Source organism: Procambarus clarkii, chromosome 39, assembly GCF_040958095.1.
Source record: "Procambarus clarkii isolate CNS0578487 chromosome 39, FALCON_Pclarkii_2.0, whole genome shotgun sequence".
NCBI classification, from domain to species: Eukaryota; Metazoa; Arthropoda; class Malacostraca; order Decapoda; family Cambaridae; genus Procambarus; species Procambarus clarkii.
Genome location: NC_091188.1, coordinates 41,561,630 through 41,581,808, shown reverse-complemented (window position 1 = coordinate 41,581,808; position 20,179 = coordinate 41,561,630). Strand labels below are relative to the sequence as shown.

The 20,179-nt window shown below is 42.6% G+C and overlaps 1 protein-coding gene across 1 annotated transcript; it reads right to left on the bottom strand.

Annotated features, from left to right (window-relative positions):
• Nucleotides 1-3,249: 3,249 nt before the first annotated feature.
• Nup44A (nuclear pore complex protein Nup44A) lies at nt 3,250-19,741 on the bottom strand. The gene is made up of 7 exons (XM_069338414.1): nt 19,547-19,741; nt 16,670-16,826; nt 14,113-14,252; nt 13,833-13,945; nt 12,988-13,226; nt 12,405-12,560; nt 3,250-3,575 (listed from the first exon to the last, which is right to left on the bottom strand). Exons 1-7 carry the CDS (start codon nt 19,655-19,657, stop codon nt 3,391-3,393), a joined length of 1,101 nt encoding a protein of 366 aa, XP_069194515.1. The 5' UTR covers nt 19,658-19,741; the 3' UTR covers nt 3,250-3,390.
• Between the last annotated feature and the right edge of the window lie 438 nt (nt 19,742-20,179).

Below are 20,179 nucleotides of genomic sequence, written 5' to 3'. Positions count from 1 at the left end.
CTGCAGCAGCGACCCAAGCAGTGGAAAACGGCTTCAGATGCCTGGACATATCAATCACCCCGGACACCGTCAAGAAAGAACGCTACCACCTCCTACGCCAATGCTTTAAGTGTTATAAGCCCGACCACTACACCAGGAACTGCGAACTCTCCGAGGGGAAAATGGTGCATCTGAATTGAAATTCATTACTACAAAGACTGCCAGTCGACCACCCAACTGTGCATCAACTGTGGAGGACCACATACCACTATCTCCCTTGGACTGCCCCCACAAGAACTAAAGAAATTCAGAAATCGGCAATCACCAACCACCAATCAGCCGGCGAGCTTCAACATCCATCCAGGCCAGGACGTTCTTAGCACTACCCAACTCCTCTGCTACGACGACGTCCGCACCAGACCAGACCAGACCCCCACCCTCCAATGGGGGTCCAGCACACAAGCAACAGCAATCCAGCCCACCAAACAACCAATCAGCAGCCCCGGCCGCCACCACTCTGGTCCCTGTACTGATCCACTATACGGAGGGGGGCCTCGTAGCCTGGTGGAGGGGGGCCTCGTAGTCTGGTGGATAGCGCGCAGGACTCGTAATTATGTGGCGCGGGTTCGATTCCCGCACGAGGCAGAAACAAATGGGCAAAGTTTCTTTCACCCTGAATGCCCCTGTTACCTAGCAGTAAATAGGTACCTGGGAGTTAGTCAGCTGTCACGGGCTGCTTCCTTGGGGGTGGAGGCCTGGTCGAGGACCGGGCCGCGGGGACACTAAAAAGCCCCGAAATCATCTCAAGATAACCTTAAGATAACGGAGAAGCTGGCAGTAACAGTCATCCCTCTCCCTTCCCCCCCATTTGATGTCCAGGTCCTTTGTACATCAAATCGAAAAAGAAAAAGAAATCACAAAGTACGTTGAGATACTTGACACTGTTTGTGGCAAACGGACTACCCAAGATGTTGGGTCCAGCGGATTTACTACAGACCCTACAAGCTACCTCAACTCAACCAGAACAGACCCCCAACAACAGCAGCAACCGTAGCAACAACAGGACCAGCAGCAACAATACTAGCATTTCTGTGTCTTCTAACAATACCAATGACACCCCCCCCCCATCAAGAGGCAAAACTGACAATAGGGCTTCACCAAGCGGCTGCATCAGCAACAGAACCAGCAACTCAGAGGAAGACGAGGAACTTGAAGAACTTTAAGTCTCCTATATTGAATCCGAAACTGAAGGCAATAAATGCAAGGTAGACAGGAGACGCCCTTGCTACTGACTTTACATCATGGAGGAAGCCAACTTAAGGGCAACAGCAGCTCCAGAAGACAACTTACCCTAAAATGCAACCAGATCATCGCACACTTGGAATAGCACACTTTTCTATCACGTTATTGTTCAAACTTTGTAGTGACATTACCCCAATTTCTTGTTGGTAAAATTTTAATTTCCAACTATAATGACCCTACATTTATTGTATATTTCTGCTATTTGATCATATATTTTGTAATAAATAGTTGACCAGGTTGCTTGTACATTATGGTTATTTTTATTAAATTATCTTTTATTTCTATGGATATGAAGACAATATCCAATTTACCTTTTACAATATGATTTGAGAATGTTTTAATATAATAACATGAATTTAGACTTAAAAGGTTTGTTGAAGCACCAACTTTTCGACAGTTATTTAGTCATCTCATGCTTAATGTTTAACTTTGTTTTTTCCTCTCACGCACCTCTCTAGCTATCTGGTCGAGTCACATCAATATTACCTCATGGCAGTTTTCCTGAACCAACACCCGGGCACCATTATTAACTTGGCTTGTACACTAACAGACCTCATCACTCAATTTGTCAATATCTACCCTTAATATAAGGCAGAGTTCATATAAAGCTTGATGGGATATCATGACATGGACCGTAGCGTAACACAAACACACTACAGTACTTCAACATTACTACCTACCGATTCGAGTACTGCAATTAAACAGTTAAAAATTCATTGGAAATGAAATTGTCATTCAACGGACTACATTAAAATATTTGGTATAAGTTAGTGGGCCAGATAAAGCAAAAACGTATCATTAGATTTAATATAGCAAAATGTTTGCTTCCCTTCTTTTGCTTTGCAAAATGTTAGCCGGTCGGCCGAGCGGACAGCACGTTGGATTTGTGATCCTGTGGTCCCGGGGTCGATCCTGGGCACCGGCGAGAAACAATGAGCAGAGTTTCTTTCACCCTTTGTCCCTGTTACCTAGCAGTAAAATAGGTACCTGGGTGTTAGTCAGCTGTCACGGGCTGCTTCCTGGGGGTGGAGGTCTGGTCGAGGACCGGGCCGCGGGGACACTAAAGCCCCGAAATCATCTCAAGATAACCTCAAATCAAATCATCTCAAGATAACCTCCTTTGTTACAATGTCAGATTAATAATTTCTCTGTCCACTTCTGAATATGATTTGTCTCGAGTTCATAAATTTTCACTTTTGCACCTACTGCTGTTACAACAGAATATGTATGGGAACTCGCAGCCTTAGATGTGGCTGTGAAAGAGGTGCCAGATAAGGGGGGTCAGTTTTTATAAATGTAGGATCAGTCAGAATCAGCAAATTCAGAAGAGGTGGACAGAAATCATTTATCTGGCATTGTAACAAAAGGAGGGAGGCAAACTTACTGTTATTTTAAATTTAATGATACATTTTTGCTTTATCTGGGTCACAAACTTGTACCAAATATTTTAAGGTAGACCGTTTAGATGAAGATTTCATTTGGGTCTGTCGTGAGGGTAACAATTGGTCGACATTGTTCAAAGTGACACATCAGTCATAGGACTACAAACTCCCATTGTCAGAGTCCAGTAGTGGGTCTTCAGTATGAGGAATATTAACATTAAAATGTAAAAGAACTGAACAGACAAGTTTAGTTAAGGACAGTGAAGTTCAGTGAATTGAGGTGGCCTTTGTTGTCCAGACACCCTATTCTGTATGCCCATTGTTATTTTCCAGTTGAGGAATTTTTGTACCCCAACAAGCGTTTCTATATACCAAGGCTCTACTTATTGTTTGGAAGAAAATTAAAATACTTAAAACATTGAATTTGGCTTTTTATTAATAAACATACTAGAAACATTTTTTTGGAACAGTTAACTGTGCTAAACATATCTTGTAAAATAAATTATACAGTATAAAGTTGTAGAAAAAGCCTCATGGTAAATGTTTAAAATTTTACTGTAAATATTTACAAAAGCTAATTTTGCTTATTACATATGAATAGATTAGAGAGTTTTTGTTCTATTACTTTTAGAATGAATCACAGCGGCTAAACACTATAGCACACTATAACAAATCAAATTAACATTTAACTGCACTAATTAGTAAGCATACATTTATATTTGTTACGCTAATGCCACGGTACATGTGCCGGATGTGCCGTGGGTGCCAACTTGAAATATCTTGCCGTGTGTTGTGACATGCCAGTTGTTCCCGACTGCTGTGAAGAACCCCCCGAAGTCCCAACCTCTGCCACATTCTCTACAGCTTCACCACGGAGAGTTGAGATACACTTCCATATGTCAAGATAATTTGCTGAAAATAAAATATTTCTTATAATACTGAGGACATAAGTCTTTATGCTCTCAACTGACATTCAGACATACAAATACTAGTATTTCATTAGCTAAGTATTTGCTCCCAATGGCTCCTAATTTAAGTCAGTCGATATGAATAATACAAATTCCGATTAAGGCTTTCAGCCACTCTGTGAATCCCATTCACTGCCCTTTGCCATTTCATTTTTTAACTGTCACAAATACTGAACTCTGTGAAGGTAAGATATTGAATAACATGTTCATATAAAATCCAAACTGATTCTCATGTATCCTGATAATGTTCCAGGCTATAGGATGCACTTGCCAAACATTCACCCCAAATGTTAAAGCATATATATGCCCTTAACACAGGGCGCCTGACAGCTGGGTGGACAGCACTTCAGATCCATAGTCCTGAGGTTCCGGGTTTGATCCCCAGTGGAGGCGGAGACAAATGGGCAAATGTTTCTTTCACCCTGATGCTCCTGTTACCTAGTAGTAATAGGTACCTGGGAGTTAGACAGCGGCTACGGGCTGCTTCCTGTGGTGGAGGCCTGGTCGAGGGCTGGGCCGCGGGGACACTAAGTCCCAAAATCATCTCAAGATAACCTACCTCATTACTCCTCGAGAAAGTCTTTGAACTGGCTAGCACCCCAACTATTCTCTGCTACCTCATCGACAAAGAGGTCAAAGGCAACCTGCTCTCCGGAACCAAAAACTGTCTCATAAACAGAGAAGCGAAACTTCATGGCACAGTCTTTGAATGCAAAGGACATGAAAATGGTACACTACAAGGAAGCATTCTTAGCCCTCTACTGTTCAACTGTTTAATGGAAAGAATAATGAGGATGAAATTCCCACAACACTGCAGGCTGCTAAACTATGCGGAAGACTTTGTCATCTTCATAAAAGTAAGGGATGCAGTGCGCCTTGCACCAAAATGGACTTGCACCTGTACTGCATCAGTGAAGAGGCAAAGCAGATTGAGATCAAACTCAACCCACACCAAGACAAAAACCATTATTATGTAGAGGCAGTCAGATAAGTGATCGACTATGCAGCACCTGCACTCACAAGCCTATCACAACAACAGTGAAAAAGTTTGAAGTAGCACAAAACAATGCTATGAGAGCTGGACCAGAAATGTGGACCAGAATTGAAACTCTTAAGACTGGAAATGGGTTTGCCCTCACTTCAAGAAAGAATATTTCAAAGAACAGCTATGATTATCAGTAAGATAACTGTTACCCCTGATTCAGTCCCAGTATGACAGGCCTTGGTGGTTGGACTTTACCAAAACAATGGAAACTCTTGGGCTGCCAGAGCAGGAAAAGTCCTAAACAGACTACAATTAAAAAGCATGATTCTTGATAGAGGGTGATCATCCACACCCAAACTACACTTGTTCCCCGCCGTGGGAGGAGCCTACCTTCAAAATAGTAATAGAAGGTCTTCCGATGAAAAAGGCTGCCTATGATTCAACAATCCTAAGGCGCATCATAGAAAAGCAAATGAGCAGTATTGCAGTAGCAGGAGCCACCCACATCTTCACTGACGGATCGGCGGACACAGAATATGAGTGTGCTGGCGCTGGTCTTTGTACGGACAGCGAACAGGCATTTTGGAAACTGGGAGGACCAGTATCCTCAACCCAAACTGAGCTGTTTGCCATGCAACAGGAATTTGCATATGTGATTGCACAAGACACTCAAAATGCAATCATACAAACAGACTCAAAAGCTGCACTTCAAATATCAGGAAAAAAAGCAGTGGAAAGACAACGTGGAAATAATTACCACAATTTTGTATCTAGGAGTAGTAGATAAAGATAAAGGACTCAACATCACTAAACTGTCCACAAAAGAATCTAACCCAGTTTAGAATACATAAAAAACACCATCACCAAAATACTCACTACCTCAACAAATGCCATCTTCACCAGAGAGTAGCAGAAGGTTCGCCCTCTGCAATATGATATCTTCAGGTAACCAAGTTAGACAGGTTAAATATCCCAAAAGGAATCCACCAGGAAATAGCAGTTAGGTTATACTGACTATGTCTAGGTTACAGATGCAAGTGGGAAATTAGTGAACCCAGAAAGTGGGAATGCATCTACTGACAAACAATCGCATAAAAGCCACTACTTCAATATCTCCTGGAATGTGAAGCAATCAAGGACCTTAGAAGAGCTTAAAGTCCCTGAATCTTGCAGTAACCACCCTGAAGCCATCAACACTGCCACTTTTCTGGTAATGAAAAGTGTTTGGCACCCGGACGCCCTCATAAATTCTGTCATGCAGTATCCTTCCCCGCGATAGCCGCCACATATTAACGACTGATGATTTAAAGGCAAGCACAGAACACAGCATATCCTTTCATGACTGAAGATCACATTCATTCAAAAAAATCTACCACTTCATGCCCGTGACACTTCTTGGGTGGCTTAATCTTCATCAACCAACCAACCTCATTACTCCAGAGCTTTAAATATTATTACACCATGATGTCAGTGGCTCAGTCTGCAGATGCATAGATGGATCAGATAAGCCTTTACTTCCTTTACTAGCCTTTTTGGAAGATTTATACCAAGCATACTATCAAGATCAACAGAAAATAGAAAAAAATAAACATACCTAACCTCAACTGAATGGGGTACAATAACACCTCCATGAAGGGAAGAGGGGCCTTACTGGGCCACAAGCTAAGGACAATTCAAGGATCACAACCAACTGAGGTTGGGGTGCTGCACCAGCCCAATCAGGGCATGGCCCCAAGCAAGCCACAAACATATGGAGAGCAAACCTCAATATCTGCTTCAGTTAAATGGGGCAGCTCAAAACCTGCACCAGCCATAGCAGGAGACTGTAATGTAGTGTATCATCTCTTAACACACTACTGTAACATAAGCCATCAAGTATGAAGAGAGCTCCAGGAACCGAAGTCCACATTTGACACTGGTCACACACACAAAATTGAAATCAATCCTGCATCCAGCATGAGACATGCCCGAGTCAAAAGGGATGGTAGTCAGTGGGGAACATCCAGCATGAGACATGCCCGAGTCAAAAGGGATGGTAGTCAGTGGGGAACATCCTGCATGAGACATGCCCGAGTCAAAAGGGATGGCAGTCAGGGGATAACATCCAGCATGAGACATGCCCGAGTCAAAAGGGATGGTAGTCAGTGGGGAACATCCAGCATGAGACATGCCCGAGTCAAAAGGGATGGTAGTCAGTGGGGAACATCCAGCATGAGACATGCCCGAGTCAAAAGGGATGGTAGTCAGTGGGGAACATCCTGCATGAGACATGCCCGAGTCAAAAGGGATGATAGTCAGTGGGGAACATCCAGCATGAGACATGCCCGAGTCAAAAGGGATGATAGTCAGTGGGGAACATCCAGCATGAGACATGCCCGAGTCAAAAGGGATGGCAGTCAGTGGGGAACATCCTGCATGAGACATGCCCGAGTCAAAAGGGATGGCAGTCAGTGGGGAACATCCTGCATGAGACATGCCCGAGTCAAAAGGGATGGTAGTCAGTGGGGAACATCCAGCATGAGACATGCCCGAGTCAAAAGGGATGGTAGTCAGGGGATAACATCCAGCATGAGACATGCCCGAGTCAAAAGGGATGGTAGTCAGTGGGGAACATCCAGCATGAGACATGCCCGAGTCAAAAGGGATGGTAGTCAGTGGGGAACATCCAGCATGAGACATGCCCGAGTCAAAAGGGATGGTAGTCAGTGGGGAACATCCTGCATGAGACATGCCCAAGTCAAAAGGGATGGCAGTCAGTGGGGAACATCCTGCATGAGACATGCCCGAGTCAAAAGGGATGGTAGTCAGGGGATAACATCCAGCATGAGACATGCCCGAGTCAAAAGGGATGGTAGTCAGTGGGGAACATCCTGCATGAGACATGCCCAAGTCAAAAGGGATGGCAGTCAGTGGGGAACATCCTGCATGAGACATGCCCGAGTCAAAAGGGATGGCAGTCAGGGGGAAATCAAAATTCAATGCCAAACCAGTGGAGACACGAGAACACCTCTCAAACACAGTGGAGACACCAGAACACCTCTCAAACACAGTGGAGACACGAGAACACCTCTCAAACACAGTGGAGACACGAGAACACCTCTCAAACACTGTGGAGACACAAGAACACCTCTCAAACACAGTGGAGACACGAGAACACCTCTCAAACACAGTGGAGACACGAGAACACCTCTCAAACACAGTGGAGATACAAGAACACCTCTCAAACACAGTGGAGACACCAGAACACCTCTCAAACACAGTGGAGACACAAGAACACCTCTCAAACACAGTGGAGACACGAGAACACCTCTCAAACACAGTGGAGACACGAGAACACCTCTCAAACACAGTGGAGACACAAGAACACCTCTCAAACACAGTGGAGACACAAGAACACCTCTCAAACACAGTAGAGACACCAGAACACCTCTCAAACACAGCGGAGACACAAGAACACCTCTCAAACACAGTGGAGACACGAGAACACCTCTCAAACACAGTGGAGACACGAGAACACCTCTCAAACACAGTGGAGACACAAGAACACCTCTCAAACACAGTGGAGACACGAGAACACCTCTCAAACACAGTGGAGACACGAGAACACCTCTCAAACACAGTGGAGACACAAGAACACCTCTCAAACACAGTGGAGACACGAGAACACCTCTCAAACACAGTGGAGTAACGAGAACACCTCTCAAACACAGTGGAGATACAAGAACACCTCTCAAACACAGTGGAGACACCAGAACACCTCTCAAACACAGTGGAGACACAAGAACACCTCTCAAACACAGTGGAGACACGAGAACACCTCTCAAACACAGTGGAGACACGAGAACACCTCTCAAACACAGTGGAGACACAAGAACACCTCTCAAACACAGTGGAGACACAAGAACACCTCTCAAACACAGTAGAGACACCAGAACACCTCTCAAACACAGCGGAGACACAAGAACACCTCTCAAACACAGTGGAGACACGAGAACACCTCTCAAACACAGTAGAGACACCAGAACACCTCTCAAACACAGTGGAGACACAAGAACACCTCTCAAACACAGTGGAGACACAAGAACACCTCTCAAACACAGTGGAGACACAAGAACACCTCTCAAACACAGTAGAGACACCAGAACACCTCTCAAACACAGCGGAGACACAAGAACACCTCTCAAACACAGTGGAGACACGAGAACACCTCTCAAACACAGTAGAGACACCAGAACACCTCTCAAACACAGTGGAGACACAAGAACACCTCTCAAACACAGTGGAGACACGAGAACACCTCTCAAACACAGTGGAGACACGAGAACACCTCTCAAACACAGTGGAGACACAAGAACACCTCTCAAACACAGTGGAGACACCAGAACACCTCTCAAACACAGTGGAGACACGAGAACACCTCTCAAACACAGTAGAGACACCAGAACACCTCTCAAACACAGTGGAGACACAAGAACACCTCTCAAACACAGTGGAGACACAAGAACACCTCTCAAACACAGTGGAGACACAAGAACACCTCTCAAACACAGTGGAGACACAAGAACACCTCTCAAACACAGTGGAGACACAAGAACACCTCTCAAACACAGTGGAGACACAAGAACACCTCTCAAACACAGTGGAGACACAAGAACACCTCTCAAACACAGTAGAGACACCAGAACACCTCTCAAACACAGCGGAGACACAAGAACACCTCTCAAACACAGTGGAGACACAAGAACACCTCTCAAACACAGTGGAGACACAAGAACACCTCTCAAACACAGTGGAGACACCTCTCAAACATAGTGGAGACACCAGAACACCTCTCAAACACAGTGGAGATACAAGAACACCTCTCAAACACAGTGGAGACACCAGAACACCTCTCAAACACAGTGGAGATACAAGAACACCTCTCAAACACAGTGGAGACACCAGAACACCTCTCAAACACAGTAGAGACACCAGAACACCTCTCAAACACAGTGGAGACACCAGAACACCTCTCAAACACAGTGGAGACACCAGAACACCTCTCAAACACAGTGGAGACACCAGAACACCTCTCAAACACAGTGGAGACACAAGAACACCTCTCAAACACAGTGGAGACACAAGAACACCTCTCAAACACAGTGGAGACACCTCTCAAACATAGTGGAGACACCAGAACACCTCTCAAACACAGTGGAGATACAAGAACACCTCTCAAACACAGTGGAGACACCAGAACACCTCTCAAACACAGTAGAGATACAAGAACACCTCTCAAACACAGTGGAGACACCAGAACACCTCTCAAACACAGTAGAGACACCAGAACACCTCTCAAACACAGTGGAGACACCAGAACACCTCTCAAACACAGTGGAGACACCAGAACACCTCTCAAACACAGTGGAGACACCAGAACACCTCTCAAACACAGTGGAGACACCAGAACATCTTTCAAACACAATGGAGACACCAGAACATCTCTCAAACACAGTAGAGACACCAGAACACCTCTCAAACACAGTAGAGACACCAGAACACCTCTCAAACACAGTGGAGACACCAGAACACCTCTCAAACACAGCGGAGACACAAGAACACCTCTCAAACACAGTGGAGACACGAGAACACCTCTCAAACACAGTAGAGACACCAGAACACCTCTCAAACACAGTGGAGACACAAGAACACCTCTCAAACACAGTGGAGACACAAGAACACCTCTCAAACACAGTGGAGACACAAGAACACCTCTCAAACACAGTAGAGACACCAGAACACCTCTCAAACACAGCGGAGACACAAGAACACCTCTCAAACACAGTGGAGACACGAGAACACCTCTCAAACACAGTAGAGACACCAGAACACCTCTCAAACACAGTGGAGACACAAGAACACCTCTCAAACACAGTGGAGACACGAGAACACCTCTCAAACACAGTGGAGACACGAGAACACCTCTCAAACACAGTGGAGACACAAGAACACCTCTCAAACACAGTGGAGACACCAGAACACCTCTCAAACACAGTGGAGACACCAGAACACCTCTCAAACACAGTAGAGACACCAGAACACCTCTCAAACACAGTGGAGACACAAGAACACCTCTCAAACACAGTGGAGACACAAGAACACCTCTCAAACACAGTGGAGACACAAGAACACCTCTCAAACACAGTGGAGACACAAGAACACCTCTCAAACACAGTGGAGACACAAGAACACCTCTCAAACACAGTGGAGACACAAGAACACCTCTCAAACACAGTGGAGACACAAGAACACCTCTCAAACACAGTAGAGACACCAGAACACCTCTCAAACACAGCGGAGACACAAGAACACCTCTCAAACACAGTGGAGACACGAGAACACCTCTCAAACACAGTGGAGACACAAGAACACCTCTCAAACACAGTGGAGACACAAGAACACCTCTCAAACACAGTGGAGACACCTCTCAAACATAGTGGAGACACCAGAACACCTCTCAAACACAGTGGAGATACAAGAACACCTCTCAAACACAGTGGAGACACCAGAACACCTCTCAAACACAGTGGAGATACAAGAACACCTCTCAAACACAGTGGAGACACCAGAACACCTCTCAAACACAGTAGAGACACCAGAACACCTCTCAAACACAGTGGAGACACCAGAACACCTCTCAAACACAGTGGAGACACCAGAACACCTCTCAAACACAGTGGAGACACCAGAACACCTCTCAAACACAGTGGAGACACCAGAACATCTTTCAAACACAATGGAGACACCAGAACATCTCTCAAACACAGTAGACACCAGAACACCTCTCAAACACAGTAGAGACACCAGAACACCTCTCAAACACAGTGGAGACACCAGAACACCTCTCAAACACAGTGGAGACACAAGAACACCTCTCAAACACAGTGGAGACACCAGAACACCTCTCAAACACAGTGGAGACACCAGAACACCTCTCAAACATAGTGGAGACACCAGAACACCTCTCAAACACAGTGGAGATACAAGAACACCTCTCAAACACAGTGGAGACACCAGAACACCTCTCAAACACAGTGGAGACACTGAGGCCACCTTCAAACAGCAGTGGAGGCATGAGGACACCTCTGCAAACACAGGTCTCAGGACCATCCTACCCCGTTACAAAACCCGACTTAGCTTAGTAGTTGTTTGCAGAGAAATGCTGTTCCTTGGGTTCCTGATTATGACTTGGAGGGTGTGTTGAGCATAATGAGCATTACTTGTGTGATATAGCTAGTCAGTCAATCAGTGGTAGGTTGAAAGGACTTTACTATTTTCCTACCCTAATTATATAGCAAGGCCATTTGCAAAGTCTCCAGTCATGGTAGAAGGTTAAGCTGCACAGAGTCTGGCATCGGATGATGGATTAAGTGGACCATACCAGGTATAGACTCTTATTACAAGAGCAACCAAGAGGCTTCAGCTCAGAAAACAGTTGCCATTTAGGCTACATTGCCCAGTAACAAAAGGAACTTTAGTTTTATAATCATACATAAATGATATCACTTTCAAATTGCACCAATGAGACTCAAAATATTGCACAGAAATTTAATAATAAAAATAACAAAATTGTTGCCATGGGACTTCAGTGTTCAATTTCAATAACAACCAAAATGTTTTCCTCAAGCAGAAACAGGGAAGGACATTAAAAAAATATCAAAACAAAACACTAAGGTATCTTTACTTTTAACACCTAATTAACAGAGATTACCACATGTCATAATGATAATATTATGGTAACAACTGTACCTTTCCACAAACGAACACAGCCGTCATCTCCTGAGGAAGCCAGGATGGTTCCTGTCATGTTCCAGCACACCCGCCACACTGTGGAGCCATGGTCATCAAACTGCCCTGCTTGACGCACTTCAAAGGTTGACAAACTGCCTTGGTTTTGAGTTGGGTCTTCTCTGTCAGCAACAAGAGAGGATACAGCAATAGCATATCTTATGCAAAACACACAACAACAACAAAAAATTGCATATAAGATACAATTTTATGATTTCATACATACAAACAAATGTACAAGAAAGTACAATGGGCAGTGAAAGAAATAGATTTTGGTTATGAAAATGGTACTCTTCTTGCAAAGCCACTAACATGTATATAATTTTGTGGAAAAATAATATAACAGTAGTAGGCATCCATGAGTCTCGGGAGACTATGGAGTTGCGCTCTGGTTGTCGGTCTGTAGTGGCTTCTCCAGTTTGCAAAGCCAGAGTAGGTTGATAAGAAGCTGTTATCCAAGCAACAGGTCCACAACAATTATACAGTATATCAATAATATGAAGCTTTGTTTTCTTGTAAATATCTGGAAATAGCAAGCTATGACTCACTTGGCAGGCTTCAAGTGCTATAATCCTGACATCCTTAGTGGCAATACCCAACAGATGATACGACCGTCCTAGATTAGGAGCAAAAGCCAGGTCGTGTACAGGCTCCGTCACAGTCACCAAGGTTTCCACTTTCGTCCACTTGTGAGTATTGGCCGAAAATTCATAAATGAACACCTTTCCTCCTGAGGCAGGATTAGGGTCATCACTACCTACTGCAATTAAGGGTGAATGAAGCCTGAAAATAATGAAATACCAAAGTTTGTAATTCAAAATTTGTATAACAAAGCATTGTGAGAATAAAAATATCACTTAATCTCTTAAGGTACATTAAATCAATTTAACACATGAACTGTTCTAAAAAAAAATAAAGCTGACCAGCAATCAATCAATACCATTATTTTTAAATGATTGTACATTTATAATTGCCTTTATTTAATAAATTTAATGGGTATTATTCATTTATATAAGAAAATAAATCACACTAAATGCAACACTTAAAAGGGAAATGAAGCACGCTCACCTGAATTCCACTAGCACTGAGTACTTCCAGTGCAGAACTATTCACTAATCTACCTACTAGTCTACCAAAGAGTCAGAGTCAAGACAAAGAGTCTACCTACTCTTTGTACACCTGTCCTCTGCCTCTGTTACAACCAGCAAACAACTCTGCAATGCAGCTATCAGTCTCATAACAAAGCTGTATATCGAATAGTTCCCTACATCACCAGGAAGTAAATGTTGACCATTCCTAGCTGTGTTTGATCCTGTCCTTAAGGAAAGGAAGACACTACCCAAGAAAGCAACCATGTGATCTATCTCATATATATTATATTTCACCTACCTAGAAGGTGAAGGATTCCAAGAGATGCACGAACACTGTAGTTTACAATTCATCTCGTACTGTGGTGACCACTGGTTAAGATTCATTACATCAGGGGCTTCATAGATGCGCACCTATTTGAGAGAACAGAAAATTATCCAGTGCTATTTGATTGCGTTTATGATTCTGAACCTTACTCCAAGCCAATAAATCTACAGCTTAAATGACCAGCACCATTGATGTAATTCTTACAGAACCAGAACTATGCATTTCAATCAACGTTAAATTATTCCAAACTTACCACCCCTCCAGCGGAGCACGTGGCTAACTGTAGACCCTGAATCTTAGGGGCAAACTTGACATCCATAACAGAGGTACGAGAGTCCACCAGACCAGCTCGCTTGATCCATGTGCTGTGGACACCATGCCCTGAGTCACTGACTACAGAAAAAACAGATCTGAGATATTGTTGATAGAGATAATATGCTTCACTAACAAATCTAAACTTAACTCACCTATTTTAATATAGTGGATGAGGTTGTTTACCACATGTGCATAATATTTATTGCATAGAAATTCTGCATAGCATAATGAAAAGAATTAATTTGAACATGTCAAACTTCATTGTAACTGAACTACTGAATCCCAGACAAATTCTATTACCATGAGCCACCTGATAATCAAGAAAAAGTAGCCCCTTTTCATCATACTCTCATGTGCAGCAAATGTGGAAACAACTAACCGGTTCCCAGAGTAAACCATGACATTATGTTCTATATTGTGTGTCCATACTTGGGACACTTCAGCACATGTATGCCAGATCCTTTGCATGTGGCTTGCTCCTGTTCTGCTTTGACTCTGCGACAAGATCTCCTTCCCTGACACTGTCAGCAAAGACTGACTGCCACCAGAAATATCTTCTCTGATATTTCTGTGTTTCTTCTTGTGGGGAGACTTTTTAAGTCAAATCTGTACAGTGCTGTCTGACTTGGCTGTCCAAGTGAGGTCACTCAGCATGAGTTAACATAGTTTTGAGCTTATGCATGCAAGTGCATGCTGGGTTATGTCTTCTTTTGCTTCAGAGTCATTAGTTGTGTATGTTTTCTCTTGTACAGTAGTATCATTAAACAGGAAAATATTTCAATTTTTTCTTGTGTGACGAGGGCAGATGCCTCCCTTAATGAAAATCAACTTAAGCATGTCGATTTAATCCTTTTTCTATTAGGCTCAAGATACCCCTGTTTGGGATACAATGCTTAGTGCATATTACAAATTTAGAAGATAGTTGCCTTGTGCCCCTCTTGCCATGCTTCTACATTGGCAACAAGTTTAAGAATCTTTTTCCTGAAGCACTGATGAAGTCAGGATACTTGGCCTTGGATGCTTCCTTAAAGAGGCTCAACCCTGCAGTGAGTCAGTAAGGCCAGTGCCAAAGGAAAGCAGGGGAAGAAATACAGTGTAAACACTACCAAATAGCAAACTCAACATTGAAGTAATCAAACTAAAGTAGTGTGTGTGGATAATTGTTAAACTGTGATGCTACTATATGTAGTGTGAAATGATATAATGAAGGGAAGGAAACTATAAGGAGAAAGTGCCAAGCCATTTTGACTACAGCACTGGGAATGGATCAGGATACGGATTTGGGGATGGACGGGTGAAAGGAAGGCTAAAATGAATGGAAGTGTGATACTGTACAGTATATTTCGTTTCTTCAATACTATAACCTTTCAATATACAGTATTATTCATCTTTTACCTCTGGGTTGATGCCTCCCCATCTTATGTAAGTTGAAAATAGAGTAATGATAATAGATGGGTGGATGAACACTTTATTCAATAACAACACTGATGTGAGTAAACATGATTTTTCTTCTATGTGGCATCTTAAGAGTAAAGAAAACATTGTTGACCATTTGAAAGGTACACTGATATTATACAAACCAAAAACTGCATAACAAAAAAATACTGGAAACTAGTGGTTAGCAAACCAAGTAATAATGTTAAGTGTATACAGGCTTTTTATTTTTTGTTTTGGATTACCCACCCCATTTACAATGAACTTCAAAATACAAAGCTTGTTTATAAATTATAGGTAGAACTTTCAAAGATAAATTTAGTTTTGCTGTATAGTGATGAGAGCAACTTTTGACACTTTTACTGTTTGGACAACACGACCAAAATGTCAAGCATTATTATCAGAATGACAATGTTTACAAACAAGAGCAACAAATTCTAAGTAAGACATACGACATTTTATTATCTCACCCAGAAAAAAAAGCAAAATATAATATATAAATTAAATAAAATATAAAATTTATTTTGATATCTATGCCATTAAACTATCTCAAATGAAACAATGATGTCTGTTAATGATATCACCATACCAAAGCATTATCAATGGCCAAAAGAAACATCCTTTTCACCTGATGATTCACCTGGTTAGTTCAGGATAATCTTGGACACAAGAAAATTCAACCAATATGAAAGCTGTTGTTGACCAGTACACTACTCAAAAACTAGTAGTTTCAACACATTGTTAAAATCTTCATTTGCACACAATATGACACCCTTTAACCCTTGCACTGCGCACCTGGTTTGGCAAAAACTTCAAAGTGCAATTGTTAAGGATATATATTTTTGTTGTTTTTATAAATGTTCAGGTAAAGTTAATGTCAAAATGTTTCCAAACTAAACTATTTTCATTTCAAAATGCAAAGAGTAATGAATACCTTAAAAAACATTAAAATATAGCCTAATTAAAAAAAATATACAACTCTTATAACGACATTTGTTGGCCGGCGCAGTTGAGGGGTTAAGAGGTATATTTATAACAAATTTATCATTATAAAAACTTACCACTTTCTTCCCATATAGCTGCTGTTCGGTCGAAGGAACAAGTAGCAATGATCTGGCCAAACTCAGGATGTGCCCAAGTCACTTTCCACACTGAGCCACAGTGAGTCTTCCAAGATGCAGAGCACACCCATTCCCCATCCTCGTTCAGGTCCCAGATCTGCTTAATGTACTAATGTATGAAACAAGGAAATAATTCCTACCTGCCTCTCGGAAACATTTTAACTAAATATTACATGAATTAGAAGAGTGAGGTAAAATCACAACACAATTTCTTTTAGCTATTAAAGGTTCTTAAAAATGTTATCACTAACAATAATTGAATCTGGCTGATGAATGCAAGAAATATGACAATAGATGAGGAACAGTATAATAGATTCTATAAAATAATATATAATTCTTGTTGATAGGGGGCAGGAATCCTGTACTTAGGCTTATCAAGATTTTCTTACATCAACTACTGACCTTCCCTAGGATGTGACCCACAATATACTCACCAGTACCTAAATACTGCTAAGTTAACAGTGACATCAGGTGAAAGGAAATATACCCAATTGTTTCTGTCCTGTACCGAGGACTGAACTCGGCTCCCTTGGTTATAAGCCGATGACTGCATGACTATATCACAACTACCTGTATAATGTATCCTATACAACAATTATAAAAAATTGAAAAAATCAACAGTTATAAATTACAATTATAACTCCCCCTCCTAGGGAAGGGGAGAGCTGCATGGACAAACATCGCAGCTGCAAGGTGTGACGACTGCTTGCTTCCTTGGGATCTGGGAGAGTTCTGCCTCTCTGTTCTGTTTTCGGTTGCAATTTTCTTACCAAATGGGGTTTGTTATGTTATGCTTACCTTTCTGAGTGCCTAGCCCCAGTCGATGGCGGATTAAGAAAACCCCCAACCACAGTTTTTTTCCAGGATCCAATTGCTCCTGTGTCCTCTTTGAGGGGGCCAAGGTTCTGGCTCATGGTCCCGGGTAGACTGAACTCCATTGACTAATGCCCTGGTCTAATATATCGCATAGTAGCTCGATAGCTTCCAGGGAGCCGAAGGGGCTCCTCTCAGAAATACTAGATAACCTTCTTTTAGGCAAGAATTTAAAAATCCAATATTGGGCATCATAATTTTATAAGATACATCGCTGCTGACAAAAGTAAGATATATTCAGCGAATAAAATAAATATGATCCTGTGGCAGTCCAACCCGTCCTCTTATAAATGACGTCGCTTTTGGCTCGTATGTGCACTATGGCCAAAAGTGGACATAATTTGAAATGAGATCGACTCACAAAAGTGACGTACTGTCCCATTTTCTGTTTGAGTCGTCTGGCTTACCTGGAAAGGTTAGGAGAGGAAACTTTCAATTAACGTTTTTCATAACGATTTGAAACTTTATGAGAATTTCGTGCCCACCTAATCTACCAGAGGACCCTAGACTTACTGTTGTTTAAAAAAAAAAAATCCCAATTTTCATTTTTTTTTTTCATTTTCAAATTATGTCCACTTTCGGCCATACGGGTAAACAGCCAAAACTGACATTATTTTTAAGAGGACAGGTTGGGCAGTCAGGCCACAACTGAAGAAAATCAGTTCTTTGGGCAATGCTTCCTTTCACCTGATGCCTCTGTTCGAGGAGCAGTAAACAGGTATCCACTAGCAGACAGTCGCAATAACATGGCTAAAGATATGATCAATAACTCCACACCAGAAGATGAACAGACGATGACGTTTCGGCCTGTCCTGGATCATTATCAAGGTGGTCGTAGGTGGTATCCACTCAGTCCGTCCTCTTACATATTACGTCGCTTTTCGTTCGTCTGCGCACTCAGGATAAAAATTTATGTAATTCAAAGTCAAATCGGCTCACGAAAATGACATGCTGACTGGATGGGTATGGGGTGCATAATAAATGAACTAAACTGAACTGTACTGCTTTCTGTTTTGGGTCCTCTGGCTTAATCTCTTAGATTAGACGAGGAAACTTTCATTTAACAGTTTTCATGACGTTTTGAAACCTTAGAACTTCCTGCCCTCATGACCTACCAGAGGACCCTTAACTTGCAGTTTTTTGGGAAACAAAATCCAAAATTTTAAATTATTTTTCATTTTCAAATTACCAGTATGGCCTTTTTTGGTTGTAATGCATATGAGCGAAAAGTGACATAATTTGTAAGAGGACAGGTTGATCCACTATGTCACAATCCCCATGGCTAAGTGGCAAGACGCTTGCCTGTCGTTTCACGATCTCTTTGTACTGGATTCGAATCCTGGCCAGGGAGGATTTACTGGGCACAAATCCTTAACTGTAGCCTGTGTTCACCTAACAATGAATGGGTACCTAGTTGTTAAACAATTTGGCGGGTCATATTCCAGGGAAAAATTGGATTAAAGACGTTCCCTGAAACGCTATAAGTGCTATAGTGGCTGTACAAGAGTAAGAACTCTTGTATATACTGTATAAATAAAAAAATAAAACAAAACTAGTGGATACCAGGTATCCACTAGTTGGCAATTGCATCCTGCGGAGGGTCAGTACTTGACCATGGAGAGACCTGGACAAGGCAGGAATAGGCCTTGGTGTACCCGACTGCTGGGAACCTGAGTGACCACGAGAGAACTGAGTGACCACGGGAGGACTGAGTGACCACGGGAGGACTGAGTGACCACGAGAGGACTGAGCGACCACAAGATGACTGAGTGACTACAAGAGGACTGAGTGTCCACGAGACGACTGAGTGACCACGAGAGGACTGAGTGACCACAAGATGACTGAGTGACCACAAGAGGACTGAGTGACCACGAGAGAACTGAGTGACCACGAGAGGACTGAGTCACCACAGGGAGGACTGAGTGACCACGAGAGTAACCTCACCTTGACACTCTGGTCACTGGAACACGTCGCCATGCGTCGTCCGTAGAAGTCAAAGGCCACATCATGGATGAGGTCCTTGTGCTCAGCGGTGAGGCTGCGAGCCACAAACATCACCACAAGCAACAACCTACTACAGTAACTCCTACAACAACAACACCCACAACAGTTCAAAACATCACTGGCCCGAAAAGAGCAACACTGAATAGAGCTGAATATCGCACGTTGAGTCCTTATTAACGAACCTAAGAGCCATCGTGCCACCATCATATATATATTTATGTCTTATTCGCTCATATAAATGCCTGATCATATGCACAAATTTAAACTAACAATGGGACATTATCTGAATTTTAACCATATAACCCAACATGTCTAATCGAACTGTTGGCGACACTTTCAACGGTATGAGCATACGATACCGCCCAATGAGGCGCGGAATTATTATTTTCATATATTTATATATACAAGAGTTGTTACATTCTTGTACAGCCACTATAGCACGCATAGCATTTCAGGCAAGTCCTTAATCCTAATTTATCCCTGGAATACGACCCGCCAAATTGTTTAACAACCATCCATTCACTGCTGGGTGAACAGAGGCTTTAGTTAAGGATTGGTGCCCGGTCAATCCTC

Excerpts from the sequence above, each read along its gene's own strand:
- Nup44A (XM_069338414.1), bottom strand. The coding sequence starts at position 19,657 with ATGTTTGTGGCTCGCAGCCTCACCGCTGAGCACAAGGACCTCATCCAT. Across the intron at positions 13,946-14,112 it reads CGTGCTCCGCTGGAGGGGTG|GTGCGCATCTATGAAGCCCC; the intron begins GTAAGTTTGGAA and ends TCTCTCAAATAG. Across the intron at positions 3,576-12,404 it reads CTGTGTTCGTTTGTGGAAAG|CAAATTATCTTGACATATGG; the intron begins GTACAGTTGTTA and ends TTTTATTTTCAG.